The sequence below is a fragment of the Melanotaenia boesemani genome, chromosome 4 (assembly GCF_017639745.1).
Source record: "Melanotaenia boesemani isolate fMelBoe1 chromosome 4, fMelBoe1.pri, whole genome shotgun sequence".
Lineage (NCBI taxonomy): Eukaryota > Metazoa > Chordata > Actinopteri > Atheriniformes > Melanotaeniidae > Melanotaenia > Melanotaenia boesemani.
In genome coordinates, this window is record NC_055685.1 from 17949496 (window position 1) to 17966567 (window position 17072).

The 17072-nt window shown below is 36.9% G+C and overlaps 1 protein-coding gene across 10 annotated transcripts in view; it reads right to left on the bottom strand.

The window, feature by feature from the left end:
• Window positions 1-3948: 3948 nt before the first annotated feature.
• gab1 (GRB2-associated binding protein 1) overlaps window positions 3949-17072 on the bottom strand; it is a 54375-nt gene continuing 41251 nt past the window's right edge. For 5 of the 10 annotated variants that reach the window (XM_041982335.1, XM_041982334.1, XM_041982337.1 and 2 more), the window contains 7 exons: window positions 16408-16502; window positions 15285-15582; window positions 11605-11697; window positions 10142-10235; window positions 9445-9568; window positions 5897-6025; window positions 3949-5805 (listed from right to left, as the gene is read on the bottom strand). In XM_041982335.1, coding sequence (XP_041838269.1) covers window positions 5647-5805; window positions 5897-6025; window positions 9445-9568; window positions 10142-10235; window positions 11605-11697; window positions 15285-15582; window positions 16408-16502 — 992 coding nt within the window. In that variant the 3' untranslated portion in view covers window positions 3949-5646. Of the gene's footprint in view, window positions 5806-5894; window positions 6026-8530; window positions 8607-9444; window positions 9569-10141; window positions 10236-11604; window positions 11698-15284; window positions 15583-16407; window positions 16503-17072 lie in introns of those variants that run through there. The other 5 variants (XM_041982338.1, XM_041982339.1, XM_041982336.1 and 2 more) reach the window with 4 other exon arrangements.

The following is a 17072-nucleotide window of genomic DNA, read 5'->3' on the forward strand; positions in this document are numbered from 1 at the left end:
AAGAAAAGTTCACCTGCAGACAATCTGGATCTGACATTACCTCTAAAAAAAAAACTACTGCCGCTGAAGTTGTCGGGTAAAGAAAGGGACAGCCTGGATTAACATTGGTCTTGTTTTTCCCAAAGTGGAGTGCAGTGCAAGAGCTAAATAGGTTACAGTTTGACTCGGAGCTAGCTCTTCTCCTGGACAGTAAGTAACAGCATAAACGTTATGAGTTACTTTGACATATTCCAATGTTTTGTTTAGTGTGTTTGCACTTTGCACATTTGTTCGCAGAAGAGGTGAGTCGGGGGTGGGGGAAGAGGTAGAGAAAGGTGTGGCTCATGACACTTTGTTTGGTCTACAGGTAGTGCACAACAGCAAAGCCTGTGTTACAATGATTTTACTTTTTGCCCTTTTAAAAAGCTACAATCTAATATGAAAAGAACCCAAAACTTTTCAAAAGTTATGTGCCGCATGTGATAGTGTGACCAGAAAAATGTGTAAAGTTCACGTCATCCAGGTATGAAGCAACCCAACAGCAACATTTTACCATATGCTGTATTTCATAGTAATTAGAATCAAAGGCAGTATGACACTAGCATATTATATGCATCAATCAAGGTATTCACACAATGATTAAAAAGGTTAATAGAATCACTGCAACGACAGAAAGACCCTTTATAGGATGAAGTATATCTCACCAAATCTAATGCTACAGTTTTATAGGATTAGATGTGACTGTGAAGCCAATCACCCCATATGCTAGATTTCAATAAACTGGACACCTGTCCTGATCCATAAATCAATGATAAATAGCCAGCAGTAGGAGTTATGTGTAAGTGTTGTTACAGATCTTATCAAGAAGTAGAAAATTGACACACATTATCAATAAGAAAGTTCGGACAGGACCATTCCTGCAAATGACACACTGCAAACTATCAAACCACACAAGCTCCCGTCTACCTGTACAGATTCTGATGCAAAATTTTTTCATTCCCAATTTGATTTTGTTGTTTTACTTATAGTGTTAATTGAGTAAACCAGTCTAAATGGTAGTCTCTGCCAATCACCCACATATGCTCCCAAACAAAGAAAATAGTATCTGAAAACAAAAGAACATATAATAAGCTATGTTTCTTATTTCTTTCTGAGGAACTGCAGTACACTATAACTAACAGCTCTGAAGAAATGTTGTGCTCTGCCTACTTGTAGAAGTAATACATGGGTTTAAAAAAATAATAAGGTGCTTCAGTCCAGTGGCAATAATATAAAAAACACCCTATAAAAAATTATTTGAAGAGCTAAATAAAATACTGGAGAATTTAAGCACTGTACTTAATTTGTATTTTGTTTTAAATTTTTTTAATTCAATCTTTTAGATCCCATACACACTACAACAGACAGACAGACACACAAAAAAAAAAGAAAACTGAAAACACAACTGGGGGGTGGGGGGGGGGGGGGGTGGATCATCACTTTCTTAGTTTTTGTCTAATGATGCCAAAAAAATGGCTCCTAAATCTCCTGAAAGCAGGTCTGTGCATTTCTTTTCCCAAGACAGATCTGCTCCATTCTGCCTATGGAGATCATCTCATTTAGCTGCCTTCAAAAACTAGGGGCAGAAGAAGACTTCCGATTTAATAATTTTTTCAGCAGTAAGCATTTTAGCAGTAAACTTTTGCATTTTAGAGCAGCAACTCAACATGTGAGGTTCATAGTGAAGACCTTATAGATTAAATTTTGGCTGCCACAGCACTGCAAAGCTTCAAACGGGAAGATAAGTAGTGATCTAAAGCCTTGAAAACAAGGCATCAGAGCACAGAAGATACATAAAGTCCTTCATACAACAGCGCCATCCTGTGGCCAGCGTGAGTATAACTTAAAACAGGAGGGAAAAAAATAAGTTTAATTTGGTGATTCTCTCTGAATTGCAATTTTCCCATTTGGTAGTCATTGTAGTTATACATCTGACAAATGAGAGTGTCACTGTGACATAAAATATGTAGAGGTGTTATTGTACACAATTCTCACTTAAATAAATGTAGTTCATTTAAAACTGAAGGACGAGGTGGTCCTTTATATATGGTTTAGAGAGATTACAGATAGTGATATAGAAGTATCACGGTTATTATTTTTAGACTTGAATATATATGGACAGCAATATAACGGGGCGTGAGATAAACTTTGATAATCTTTTTTGGTTCTCTTTCATATTCTCCTATAATCTTAGTTTTTGTTGAGATGATAGTCATTTTAATATTTACTGGACTGGCATCATGTGATAAGTTTAAAGGGATAGGGGAAAAACCACACACACACTTTTCTGGTGGAGATGCTAAGAACTCAAGACTTTCAAAATATGACCCCCAGCTACACAGTACAGTCAGACTATTAAAATATCCTTAACAAGCCTATAAAATTCAGCCTGTTAAACTTTTGTTTTGAGACTTATCAAAGCTAACAAATAAATATAATGGCCAGAAAGAAAAACATTTCTTTCTTAACTTAATGGACTAATAAATTAATGGCAAGTCAAATACAAGTAGGTCTGCCTGAAAACTGTTCTCTAGTACAGAGCTCATGTCAATGCTTTTCACCGTCTAAACGTGACTGCTAAAAGCTTTTTTTCCTACATTCTTTGCCTTTGTGTGGTCATATAATCATATTTCTCAAGCTGTAAACTTGTAAAGTTAGATAAGTTTCACAAAACAGGAGCAATATTTCTCTTATGTGGGGTAAATATTTGAATTTTATCGAGAAAAAATTAAAGCAAATGAAGAGATTTAAATATGATTGAAACAATAAACATTTACATTTACACACATTTATTAGCTGGAACGCAACAAGCAAAAAGCTTCGACATGTTTGTTGGTTGTCTAAATTATGTTCACTCTCTTTGACATGATAAACACGAAAATACGAATGACGTTCAGACAGTACTTACCAATTACTTGGAGGCTTTCTCTGACTACTATTAAGTCGGAAGTTATTTTCATCCGATTTCTCAAACGTTTACGAGAAGCGCGTGACTGGTCAATTAAAGATGGCCGCCACTATTGACATTACCATTCTTTAGAGTTACTCATGATTACATTCATAGCAAAACCCAAACACCACACTAAAATTATTTTCTGTTATCTACACTGTGGCTGTAGGGTGTTGAAAAAAAAATATGCCCAAGGTACACATTTCTGTTTTTTTCTAAATTTGTTTAGTATTTTTTTCGTTTGAAATACAGGTAAAACACGTAAGGCTTTGGATAATTGTTGCAACCCAAGTCACAATCAGGAATGGTTTATAGCAGGGCTACTCAATTCGGTCCTACGAGAGCCGCAATCCAGCAGGTTTTCCATGTATTCCAGTACCAACACACCTGAGTCAAATTAATGAGTTATTGTGTAGAACCTGATTGGCTGTTAAAGCCACCTAATTTGACTCAGGTGTGTTGGTGCAGGGATACATGGAAAACCTGCTGGATTGCGGCCCTCGTAGGACCGAATTGAGTAGCCCTGGTTTATAGTGTCAACTGGCAACATGGTAAACTATAAAAAGAAGTTTCCCATAAAAATGTGTGGAATTTTAAACTCTTTCCTGAAAAGGTTTTCCTCTACTACCAGACAAGGGTCTTGAACATTCACCATGATGGATGAAGGGTTTTCCCTAAATATATCAAAGTTGAAGGGTTTAGTTGCAGGGGGTATTCTGAAAACCATCTGGTCAAAATATAAAGTAAATAAAAGAAAATAGTTACCATGCATTCTGACAAAAATCAAGGATTTAATGATGTGTTTGGGTCCTAATGTAGCTGGAGCTGTTTATTCCATTTTCCAATCAGGTGAAAACTGACAGTGTAGACCAAGAAATCTCACCTGGCATAGAACATGTAGAAGATTTTTACTTCATTTACTATATTCTCTTACATCCTGGTTTCCCAAAGATAACAAGAGTTTAATAAAGACGAAACAATGCATAGGAGATGGATTTTATTTAGTCCACTTTTCAAATTTACATTTTTGTTGAGATTCGTTAAAAAAGATAAAGCATCATCAGCTCAGCAGCCTGTATCACAAAACTGCAATAAGGAAAAAGTGAAGTCAAATGAGGATGACTTAGTAGGCACATCTTTTAAACGATACATGTTAATACATTTTATAGCAAAATATGTACAGCTAGGATTTCTTTTATGGTAGCACATGCTTGGGATTTCTGAAATAGAGATGATGGGTTAGTGAAGAAGAGATCTTTGGAGACAGACTTAAACTGTCTACAAACAATACCTCAAGTTGACTACATGAGACAGACAATTTTCCCAAATTGTATGCCAGTTCAGTTTAAAATAAATTAAACCTAAGAGGAGAGAGATAGGAGAAAGACAACGTAAAAATTAACTTATGAAGCTAATTTACCAGCATATGTCACACTAAGCATTTCAACAACTCTGGCAAATGTTTCTCCACTGAAATCAAGAATATTGAGCTGAAACTGATTATGACATTGGCCTGATGAAATTACTTGAGAAAATAAATTAGAAATGGAAAGTTGTATTAGTACACATTTAAAAAGAGTACCTGATTTTCTCTCACTGTAACCTATGTTTGATAACTTTGCATAACTTACAGAAAACCTGTCACGCTCTTAAAAACTCACAGTAATTCATTCATTAATCACAAGTCCTGAAACCATCTAAGACGAGTACAGAATTCTACCCTGCAGAATCTCTATACCTTTTAAAGTCAAACATGGTGGATATTTCATACAAATAAAAGGACACTTCTCCTGTTTATATACATAACACTTTTGTACAGTCTTTGCACTTCCATGACAACAGATTGAAGCTTTTCCACTTCCAAAACACATGGAAATCACATATTCAGTGGATTAAACTTTTAGTGAATCAAAAGCTTAAATTTAGCACTTGTTAACGTTTAAAATAAACAAGTTTAACTGCCGTAGTTTTAAAAGAAAAAAATGAAAGCATATGTGAAAAATCGGTCGTACTAGGCTCCTGATTTGCAGACCTGCGTTGGACACAGATCGGGGTCAGCTTGCGCCATCTGCCGTGACTTAAGGAAGAAATTGTAAAACTAACCTGCGGCCATCTACTGAAACCTTGTCCAGATTTAACAGCAGAAACTGAAAAATAAACACTGTTAACCTTCTATGCTATTCAATAGTGTTGCATTGACATTGTAATTATTATCAAGTGATTTTATTTACACCCCCCCCGCCGCCAAAATAAAAACAGCATTACAATTTAAGGAAATGTTAACTCTGGATCAGCCCATTGGCAATAAAAAAGATGGAAGGAAAAAAAAACAAAACAAAAAGACCTCTTATTCATATAGGAGGCAGTGAAGGTTCCAAGTTCATGAGTCTGCTTAAGTCAAACCTCCCAAACTGAAGTCCAGTCTTTCCACCTAATTTCTACCACACAAAGCTTATTCCTGGCCTGTATGAACTTTCTAAAGATGCACACACAGTGCTCTCCAAGGCCTGACAGCAGTGTAAACTAAAGTCAGTAGTGGCTATGATGATCCATACACTAAGGAACTCACTAGGGTGGAACATGACCTCCCTAAAGAATAAACCAGAGCCTATACTTGTATCAGAGGCCTGGCAGTTTGGAGGTTTGGGAGGTGGGTTGATAGTTAACATTCAACGGGCTCATTTGGGTACTTTGGTGGGGGTATCAGTCTCTGTGGATTGACGATCTTCGCTCCATGCTTCCCTGGTGTTCTTAAGGGCCTGTGTGCGTTGCTGGTCCACGACCACATAGTCCACCCTCTCGTCTGAGGATGTAATACCGGTGCCGTTGTTTTTGACCTGAGAAAACACAAAGTTGTTCTCAGAGACCACTTAACCCCCATTAATTAAGAAAATATGATTAAGATTGTTGATGCTAATAAACCCATACCTTCCTAGGTGGGGTAGATGTGCCAGATTCAAGATCCAAATCCAAGTACTCCACCTGCTTGTCTCCTTTCGGTTTCACCATAGGGCTACTACCACCGTCCATAGGCACAGGCGCAGCAAGTTTCATGATCTGGTTGAGAGTAGGAAAAGATTATTTTACAGTTTGTCACAGTAAAACAACATTCATACATGAATACGCAAATTTGTTGTCACAATAACCAAAATTCTTTCACTGATATTTAAAACCAGATGCACAACAAACTACATGATTGCATTCAAAACTGTCTTTGGTGTGTCTTTAGACAGACAGAGATGAATTATGGATTATTGTATTAGTCTACTACTAAGCTGATTATTGTTTCATTAGAAGCTTAAACCTTCTTCTCATCCAGCTACCACCGCTATTCACAGTCAGCAGGCTTGCAAGGTATGCTCAAGGTGGATACACCACAGAAGCAAAAAGTCTCTAAATTCTTGATGCTTTGGTTCAGACTACACATCCTAATATTTAAACTGTTTTGCATTTACAGAGTTTTCAATACAATAATATTAAATAGAGGTTCAGATGCTTTTACAGTAAAGAATTTCTGCAATACATAATATGGAAATACATAGTATGTATCCTTAACCAAGATGGGAAGACTCAATGTTTAAACACAGTTAGCTAAAAATCCTCTTGATTACACCAATCCTAACCTTAACCATGTTTGAGTACCAACTAAAACATAAGAGTTACCATTCATGTTCTTTCATAACTTGTACTCTTACTAGTAATTTTCCTTTTTGCCTTCAGCTTTGAATGCCACATCCTTAAAACAGTAATAGATTTATATTAGTAGAAAAAATTTTTGGTATTGTGACAACTCTTGGATGCTGGTCTAATAAGTGGTGTTAACTTGATCTAGGAGTAAGGTGGCGTTAATAGAACTAGGATGTGACAAAACTGTAACAGTTTTATAGTGAGAGTATACAACATCTAAAAAGAGAAAAAGAAAAAAAAAATCACTGCAACCTTTGTATCCAAGCCACATCCTGTAGGGGGTGTTGGGTGTCTGTGCCATCTAACTTGTGATCTAATAGAGCTCGAGAATGTCACATCACACCGCAAAGCACTGTGGGATATGTAGACACACCGGCAAACAACAATAGTCAACAATGTAGGCACTATTGGTTTGCAGTAAATTTTTCTGGTATATTTTCAGCGATAGGGTTAGGATTGATGACTTTTAGTTTGCATTCTTTCTTTCTCTGCAACTTTTTTGTCATGTACATTTTCCAGCGGTTGCATGGTGTGATCTGTATTGTTTTAAGATAAAAACAAGTGTATGTAAAATCTGCAAGTAAGTATTTACATAGTACATATAAAATATGTATTATTTAAATTACTGTGTGTGTTGGCAGACTGCGGGTTTGACATTCAAGACACTGCTGGACTAGTGTGTGTCACAACACCTGCTGTCACTCAAGGATGCTGTCAGTTCGATGCCATGGATGTGGAATAGACCAGACAGCTAGAACACCTCAGGTTGAGAGGATGGTTGGAGTACACATCAAAAACACTATCCTAAGAAATAGTACTTACTTAATAAGGTTACTTAAAAAAAATGGTCTGTGTATGTTGTGCACCGACCAATGTTTGTTCCAGTGTTATTGTTAAACCCCAGTCACAAGAATTGACTGGACCCTTTTACCACTGAATTAATTCATTGTGAAACAAATGAAAGTTGATGTGATGCTTTAAAATTCTATATATTAATTTTATGTGAAACTTAAAACAGATTGTTGGTGAAAAGAAAACAAGTGAATTATTAAGGTATTTATGCAGTAAACAAAATGTTTTTTTCCAACAAAAAAGAAACTGTATATGCTATAATATTAAAATAATATGATTATAAAATCTATCTTAAAACTTTACATCAATATTTACAAAAAACCAATTAAATAACCAGTAGTGACAGACACCTGCCAGCTTCTGATGCCTATAAGGTATCGTACTATAAAGTGCACTTACCAGCTTTTCTGAACAAGAAAAAAGTTGCTATAGAATTATGTTATACAGAACAATGATTATTGAATGAATACAGGGATTATTTCCTTAATATTATTAGAATGTCAGTTCTTTCAGACTGATTGGCAGGAACAATATAAACATTTTAAACAGGACTGGGATTGCAGGGCAGTGAAACAAAGCAAAGTTCACATCCCAAAGCTACAGATGTGACCGCAGGCATTTACAGTTTCGTGTCTAAATATGTCCGCTTACGTGTAGTACAGAATCAAGGCTCACTGGCTACAAGTGTCTTATTGAGCTGCACACATCCTAGATTTTTGGGACTGTTCCCCACGCTGGTATGGGTCAATTCTGCCTAATTTCTAGATTTTGTCTAGATAACATTTCCTTGTCTGATTGTTCAGTTTTTCTCCACAAGGAACAGCACTCTTACATTTTTCTTCATCCATTTATTTATTTTTTCTTCTATCTTAAGTGGTCACTGTTTTACTGTGCGTGTCTGCATCCTACAATGCACTGCGGGATGATGTAGATGTTCAAGCTCTGTAACAACTACTAAAAACTGCAACCTTTGGTGTTCTGACAGGGCAGGCCATGCATTTCTATCCTGGCAACCCTGCTCACCTCCTCTATGGTGTCAAGTTCCTCCACCTCCCTCTTTACAGGGGTGATGGGAACTGTGCAGTAGAAGGACTCCTCTCTACACAGAATAAGAGGGAAATTGCGAAGGAGGAAAACAAAGAAGAGCAGATGGTTACGACCAAAATGCAAGAAAAAGAAATCTGATTAAGGCAGAGTCTGAGGAAGCCAGGGGAATGGGAAACTAGGGGAAAAGAAAGTAACATGAGCAATGAAAGAGCAGGAAGTTGGCATTTTGTATCAAAGCAAGTAAAAAAGTAAACAAGCAGTTAACAGCAAGAAAAATCAGAAAACAGTAAATCAAATACACAAACAGTAACAAACATGTTTCCCAATGGTGTTTTAGAGGGTACAAAGCTGTATTTACCACCTTTTTTCCATGTTTTATTAGTCACCTTTGAATAAGTGAAAGATGTGCCAACATGATTTAATTTTACCCACTGGCAAAATAAAATAAACCTAAAAAAAAATGTCCGATAGAAAAAAGGCAGAGAAAGTAGGACAGCAGAACAAAAGGAAACTGCAATGAAAGGAGTTTCAGTGGGGAGGAGTCCATCTGCAGCCACCAGTATCTTGTCCACACCTATAGATGACTAAGTGGGTGAAGAAAGAACTATAAACTGGGATTTATTCCTATTTTCAGGAGGTAATCACAGGATGAGGATCAGTCCTTTAAACTATGTCTGCCTCACACTATTTTGCTGGTGGATCCATGTAAAAAGTGCATAGTGGTTTTATTTAAAGAGCATGAACAGTTTAAGGAAACTGGAATAAGCAGAAATTGCAATTAATAAATGAATTTTCTTCAATAAGTTTATTTGATTTTTTTCTGGACCTTAAAAAGTGAATAAAAAAATCATGACTTCTTTTTAATCAGAGGACAGTTGTGTGTTACATACTGGTTCATCTGTGGATTTATTAGAGTCCATGGCTACATAATTCTCATCATACTCCTCGGAGTCAGTGCTGGAGGCCGTGCTATGCACTGACGGGGGTCTCGTTGGCATTGGAAACCTAGAGAGACTGAGCAGCATTCAAAATGTTTACACACCGATTTCCAAGCAAATATACTCTCTGGTGAGCAAAAAACATAATACAGACATAACAGCTACAGCTATAAACCACTGTGGGGACGGGGAGTCCCTGCAGTATTAAGCACAAAAATAGGTCTGATCTCAGATAAGCCAACAAAGTGCCTTCAGTGTAACGTAGCTCTGAGGGAGATCCCAGACCTGTTTGCATGAGCAGTGCTACTTTAGTCAAACAGTGACTACAGTAATGAATGAAGTGTTAGTGTCTATCTAACTGTATCCACTATAAAAGGGCATGTTCTCACTACAGACTCTTTAACCCACAAAAGATCGCCCCAGCTGCATTTTGTGTTGTTATACAAAGCACAGGCTAGACAATGTACATATTTTTCAACAATAATGTTTCTCAAAGAAGTAAAACTCAAACTTTCAGAAACACTCCACTCTGTGTAGCAGCAGCTTCAGCTTAAACTAAAACCCGCAGGAAAGCAGAGCTGTGAGAACATGTCCTTAGCTGCTAAATTTACAACTATGAAAAATGCTGCAGAGCATTTTAGATACTTACTCTCGGGCAAAGGACCGTGTGACAGGTGAGCGGACAGGTGTGCAGGTCTCCTCCCATTCGTGTAGTGGTTTGATCTCCAGTGGAGCAGGTTTTCCTAAAACAGGGTGCACATACCAGTTAGCCAGTTAATTCGGTACAAAGAATGAAATTGTATCTGTCCTGGTTGTTTTGTGTGTGTGTGTGTGTGTGTGTGTGTGTGTGTGTGTGTGTGTGTGTGTGTGTATGGGTGGGGGGGGGGGGGGGGGTAGCAAAAAGTGATTTACAAAGATTTAAAGGGAAACACTGTTGTATCCTGGTTTATTGACAACTGCATCATACATAAATTAAAAGCAGTTTGTCATTTATGCTTCACTTCAGCTTCTACTGAAAGTGTGCTGACAGAAGTGTTTCTTAATGTTCTTTCTAATGTGTTTGCTTTGTTTAAATCATAAGCAAAGTTGCTTAAGTCGCACTTTGGGGACAGGATGGCCATCTTGCAGGAGAAGCCCTCTCATTGCCTGTTCGAATTAATTTCATTTGGTTATTAAACTGAGCTGCCAAGTTGATCTAAATCTTACAATACGTTGTTTCAACAAACCCAGTTACCCAAAATACAACACAGCATGGTATCAACTTGACATTCTCTGTTGGAGCAAAAAATTACGACTGTTGGATATATTTTGTTTCTTTTTTTGTAAAAAGTATAACTTTATTATCTATTGAAACTTATAAAACTTATAAAAACACAGTTGAATCCAGCATAATATGCAAAACGCTGGAGAATTAAGAAGTCTATTTGAAATTGATGAAACATATTTCATTTATCCCAGAGGGAAATTACATGACGGTGACTTATCTAGCGCTAATATGGTAACTCACAGTTTCTGTTCACTATGGATAGACGATTATCCACAGCCTCTGCTTAAGGAAACTGTTTTTCAAACTTTAATCAGGAGGTGGCTAAAATATACTCCCATGTACACAAAAACAAGAAAGCAGATTTGGTTGTTTGCCCAAGGTTCACATTAGATTATATCCTTGTCCAATATCATCCTGGAGATGCATCTAAAACAACCTCACATGTGTTTTGGGGATAGTAATGTGGCATCTTAATGTGTATTTTGGAAGCACAATGTGTTGTACTGCAAACAAAAACACAAAATTAATTATTCAGGAGGAGAAACGTTAGTATGTTATTTGGATGACTGCATTTAAGAAATCATATTAGTATCATGGTATATTTTTGCATTATGCAATCATAAAGAACAGTAAAAAACACTCATGCATCATCTGTTGGAATTTGTAATAAAACTGGATAATTTCACACATTTCATGTTTTCAGAAGCCAAGGGCCTGCAAAAAAAAGAGACATTACACAGTAAACTACTTACAACATGCAAAGAGTCCAGATGAAGTAGGGTGTGGAGAATCAAAGAATGGAAAGTAGTCAGATACACAACAGCAGTTCAGTGTGGTGTACCTACCCTTGCGTCGTCCCCTCGGGAATTCACCTACGGTTTGAGAGTCCGTTCGCTCTAAACAGACACCTTTTGCTCTTATTATTTTAGGACTCTGACCTGATTGGTGAAAGAAGACTTTGCTTATTACAAAATTTCGGGTGATCACAACAGTTCAGCCCTACAGTAAGAATTGCTCTGCCATGCAAAGCAAAAGACAAGTAAACTGCACCCTCATGTACACCCAATCACCTTTTTGAGCAGCACACTTCGAGAGGATGATTGTCATGACAACAGTAGACCCACACTGCCCAACATGCACCTCACTCCATGCACCACGGCTTCCCACACAAAGACTGACATCACAGCTGTGCATGCACAATTAGCTGTGTAGAAGCACTGAGAGTACACTGAAAAATCAGGTCATGTTGAGAAGAGCACATATCAATCTGCAGCAGAACAGTTACTTGTCAATAAGACACAATGCTGCATTTACACTGAGCTCAACATTTATCTGCACTGATGTCAAGAGCAAAACTATAAACTGTGCAGTATTTTTACATAATCACACTTGATTCAAAAGGAATCGTATGAAAATGAAGCTAGCCTTGAACACGACTCAAATTCTGGAACAGTCAAAGCAGAGAGAAAAGTGCACAAAAGATGAACATTGCTCAGAGATTCAGAGTAGTCTAGAGAACATTAGACTTTGTTTGGCTCATGGTAAGGAAATATGTAACGTGAAGGGAAGATTTATATTACTTTATTTATTCATATATTACACTTAATAAGATAAAGATTAGAGAATAGACACCTGATGTTTACTTTTCTGCAGTTTTCACTTAAATATCTTGGTTCAAATATTAAAGGACATCTGCCTTGAAGATTTCTGGCCATAATCTGGGTTAACTAAGCTTTAAACTGGCCTTTGTACTTTTTCTAATACAAAGCACAGCCGTGCACACGTCAAGGTAGCTCAGAGTACAACCTCTGGCAAACATGATGTAACCACCAGTCTGAAAGGATGTTTATTTAGTTGTTTGACTTTGTAGAGAAAAAAAAAAAAAAAAACACACACACACACAGAGACATGCCACAAAACTAAAGTCATTTAAAATGGCAACTTCCTGGCTTTAGGAACACTAAAAGAAATCACCCCAAAGAATTGTGGTAGTCGATGACATTGCTTTTTTTTAAGATCAAGAAGAGGGAAAAATTTATAGAATTACCAAATTCTGAGGAAAAAATATGGAATCATAAAAAAACAAAACACTACAACACACCACTTGTACTTTGTTACACCACCAGCCTGCAGAGGCATGGACGTAACGAGTAACAAACAGAACTCTTCATCAATCTGGCTCCAACTTTCTCTTATTGCTGCTGCCAGATCAGCTTTGCAGGTTGGAGCCTTGTCATGGATCATTTTCCTTAATTTCCTCCACAGATTTTCAAATGGATTGAGATCTGGACTAGTTGCTGTCCATGACATTGAGCTTTTTCCAAGTAGTTTTCAGTTTTTGAACTATGACAAGACACACTATCATCTTGAAAAATGATGTCATCGTCCCCAGACATCATTTCAGTTGATGGAATAATAAGTGTCCAAAATGTCAACATAAACTTGTGCATTTACTGAAGATGTAATGACATCCATCTCAGTTTTTCTGTTTACGTGTGTAAAATGGCTTTTGTTTTAGCTTTTCTGTATGTTAGTCCCATTTCCTTTAAGCTTTTTGTTAAACTGGGGTGGTTGTAGCTCTGGAGGAAGACCAGCCGCCTGCCAACCTGAAAGTCAGTGGTTAAATTTCAGGCTTCCCCTGACTACATGCTAAAGTGTCCTTGGGTAAGACACTGAACCCCACATTGCCTCCGATGTGTCTTTTCAGGGTATGAATGTGTTTGAAAGAGCAAAGCACCTAATGTGTTACATTAGAAGTGCTGTATGAGTGTGTGTGTGAATGGGTGAATGTGACATGCAGCGAGGAGCATCTTGAACAGTCAAGATGACTAGAAAAGTCCATTTACCATTTACAGTTCTTTCACAGACATTGACTCATTTGTTTCTCTGTGCATTTTCAGTTTTTAAGACTTATAGCTGTAAGTTTTCTATATTGACACTTCAGTATCTTCCTTGGTCTACCAGAATGCTTACCTTTTGCTGTTATTTGTAGTTGGTCCAGGTTTTAGACACAGCTGACTGTGAACAACCAACATTTTTTGCAACAGACTGTGATGATTTACCTTCTTTAAGAAGTTTGATAATCATCTTGGTTTTAATTGACATCTTTCGTGTTGGAGCCATGATTCATGTCAGTCCACTTGGTGCAACAACTCTCCAGGTGTGAACCTCATGTTTAACTGCAGATTAATAAGCAGATTTAATCTGATGCAGATATTAGTTCTGGAAATGTTCATTCACGAGAAGATTCCCAATTTTTTTTTTCTCAGAATGAAATGATTCTATAATTTTTCTCTCTTCTTGATCTAAAAAAGCTATTGTTATTATTGACTAACCAAACTTTTTCTTAATTTCTTTTAGTGTTTTTTAAAACAAGAAAGTTGCCATTTTAAATGACTTTAGTTGTGTGGCGTGTCTGTGAGCTCCTTTTGTTATCTACAAATTTAAAACAAGACTGGTGATTCCATCATTTTTGTCAGGGGTCGTACATCATGGGCCATGTGTAGTCAGAAGAACTTGTATTGTCAAATGTAAAATGTAAACGTAAATTTGAGGCACTTTTGTTTATATCTAGTGTAAATTACATCAACAAGAAGACATCGGGAAAAGAAGCAAAGGAATCCTACACCTGTCTCTATATACTGATTACAAAAAAACATGTTTCCTGCAACAAAAGCTCTCAACAGTAATTCCAATTTTCTTGAAATCTGAGATTGAAAGTTATTTTCTTTTTATGAAATATACTATGTGAAATACTTGCAGCACAACCACCTGACAAATGGAAGCAATGAAGCTCTGAACAATTTTAAACAGACATGTTTTTTGCAGTGACTAATACTAAAAGGAAATCGAACTGGCCTCAAGGTTAAACAAAAGGTATATTTTCTAATCAAGAAATATAAAGTCACACTATTTTACCCTGTGACATTTACAGATCTTGCAATTGATTTGCCTGTAAGATATTTTCTGTCATACTCTTTTTGCCCAGCGCTCTGTCTTTCAGTCTGGCCACATTCTAAAACCCTTCTGTCTTCAGGTCTTTAATCAAAGGGCTCCATTCAAATAATGGGAACAAAGGGGATGGAGGTGACCACTCCAGACTTTGGTCACTGCATGGCACAGGGACCAGCCCCCTCCAAAACGACTAATACTGCCTCTCAGCTCAAGTGAAGCATGCTTTTGACAAAAGTTAACTCAGAGAAATGTAGAAGGATGTAAACTAATTAAACAAAAATATAAATGAAGAAAAAAAAACTGCTCATATTTAATAGAATTTAATAACCAGATAAACCAGGGGAGGCATTTCCCACATTAGTATGTAAGTAAAAGATAACCATGTTGACAATGAAAATTTTGTGTTGTTGGTTTTATGCCCAGCAGTGAGAGACAAAGCATGAGTTGGAGCATTAGTTTACACTTAGCATACTGAAGAAAGTTAAGAGGAACAATGAAGTTCAACACAAACCAACCATGAAGCCACAACACACTGGATACATGCATGCATGCACACTTATTGTGCTCTCACCTTTGCGATCAGGCTTGAGATTTCGATCCACAGGTGGTGGTTGGCAATCACTTAACACTGGTCTGCGAGGGGGGGTTTTTGGACTTGAGCGGAATCCCATGTGGGCGGGTGGGGGAACCTGTTTTCCCAGGGAGGAGAACTCCATAGTGCTTGGGGTCATTGGAACATAGTTTGTCTCATGCACTGGCTCTGTCAAACTGCCTGAGTGATGATGTGATGGGGAGTTGACACTCATAGGGACATAGTTCTGGTCGACCTCCTCGGCAGAATGACCCAATGGCATCATTCCTTTGTTTTTCTGAGGGTCAAAAGGCAGATGAATAAGCTCTTAAATCAAAAACGCTCAACTGATGCTAAAGTGCTTCTAGACTGATGAACAAAATGAATGTCCAAGATAATTTTCACACATTCTGGCTTCAAATTTAAAATTTATTGTTTAGGAAAGAGCTGAAAAGCTAACACACCACTGTCAACATAAAGATCATAGTTTCAAAATCAAGGAGCAATGGACTCTTCAAAGAAAGAAGAGCAGCGGAAAAAGTGACTATTCAAATCTGTGGAGGCAGGGATGTGATTTGGTGTTGTTTCATTGGGTCCGGTCGATGCTCTATTAACTACCTCAGTTAACTGAATGAACCAGTTTTAATACCATGAGTTTCCCTTATTTTCCACTCGCAATGATATATTTTAAGGTGATAATGCCAGAATTTATTGGGTTCAAATCATAAAAGAGTGATTCAGGAAGCATGAGATACAACCTCCATGGACTGGCCAGCACTAAGTAAAGACCTTTACACCGGAGTACAATAGAAATATATCAATAAAAATTAAATCTCTGTTTCAAGGAAACAATCACAAATTTTCAAGAAAAAGAAGATTTTGAATTGCAGCATTCTGTTTATGTTTACTATTTCAATACTATCCTAACTTTACTATAAGAAATATCATACCTTTTCGAGCAATTAGAGTATTTAAGGCACTTGATCTTCAATATCGTCACAGCTTGTTAAAACATCACCACTATAATGACGATTCTGCTGTAAATCACATCATGAAAGTGCACCAGTTCTCTATAGTGCACTGGAGTGCTCTACAGTCCATTAGTGACTCTTGAAACACTTACAAAGTAGCTGTTGAAGCTTTCGTTGAAATCAAATGAGCAGCTTTTGTCTGAAGGGAATGATCTGGGAATGTCATAGCAGTCCTGGGATCCAAAATCTGCAACAAACAAACAAAAACAAGTAAAAATAAAAGAAAAAAAAGAAGAAAATGTCAGTGTGTGTAGTATAACTGTAATGTGATTTTATTTTAGTATATAGTCTGTTTTACACATAGCTTTAACCTTAAATACTGGAGGTATGATAGGTGATAATGCATGTCACTTACAAACAGAAGAACAACCATACAGAATAAAACTTGTAAGGCATACTAATACTTAGTGTCCCTACTGCAAAAGACTAAATGTGGCAAAACAATCATAATGAGACCAGATAGCAGAGACATATCAGTTTGTGAATGTATAAAAAGAAGTAAAAATGTTATTGTACTGAGTCACTTATTTTACATTGACCAGTTTCCCCAACATCTATTCAGCTGTTTGATTACAATTAAAAAAATGACTGGATATCTTATTTGACACCTGGCAAATTGGATAGATAAAAACATACCTAATATGATTTTTATACTATAAGTTCTGCACTGACATTTTTCACCACAAGAGGGAAGAGTTAAAATAACCTGACCTTCCTCTCTTGACGGTTTTGGTTTTATTCTTTCTTCATTTTAAGG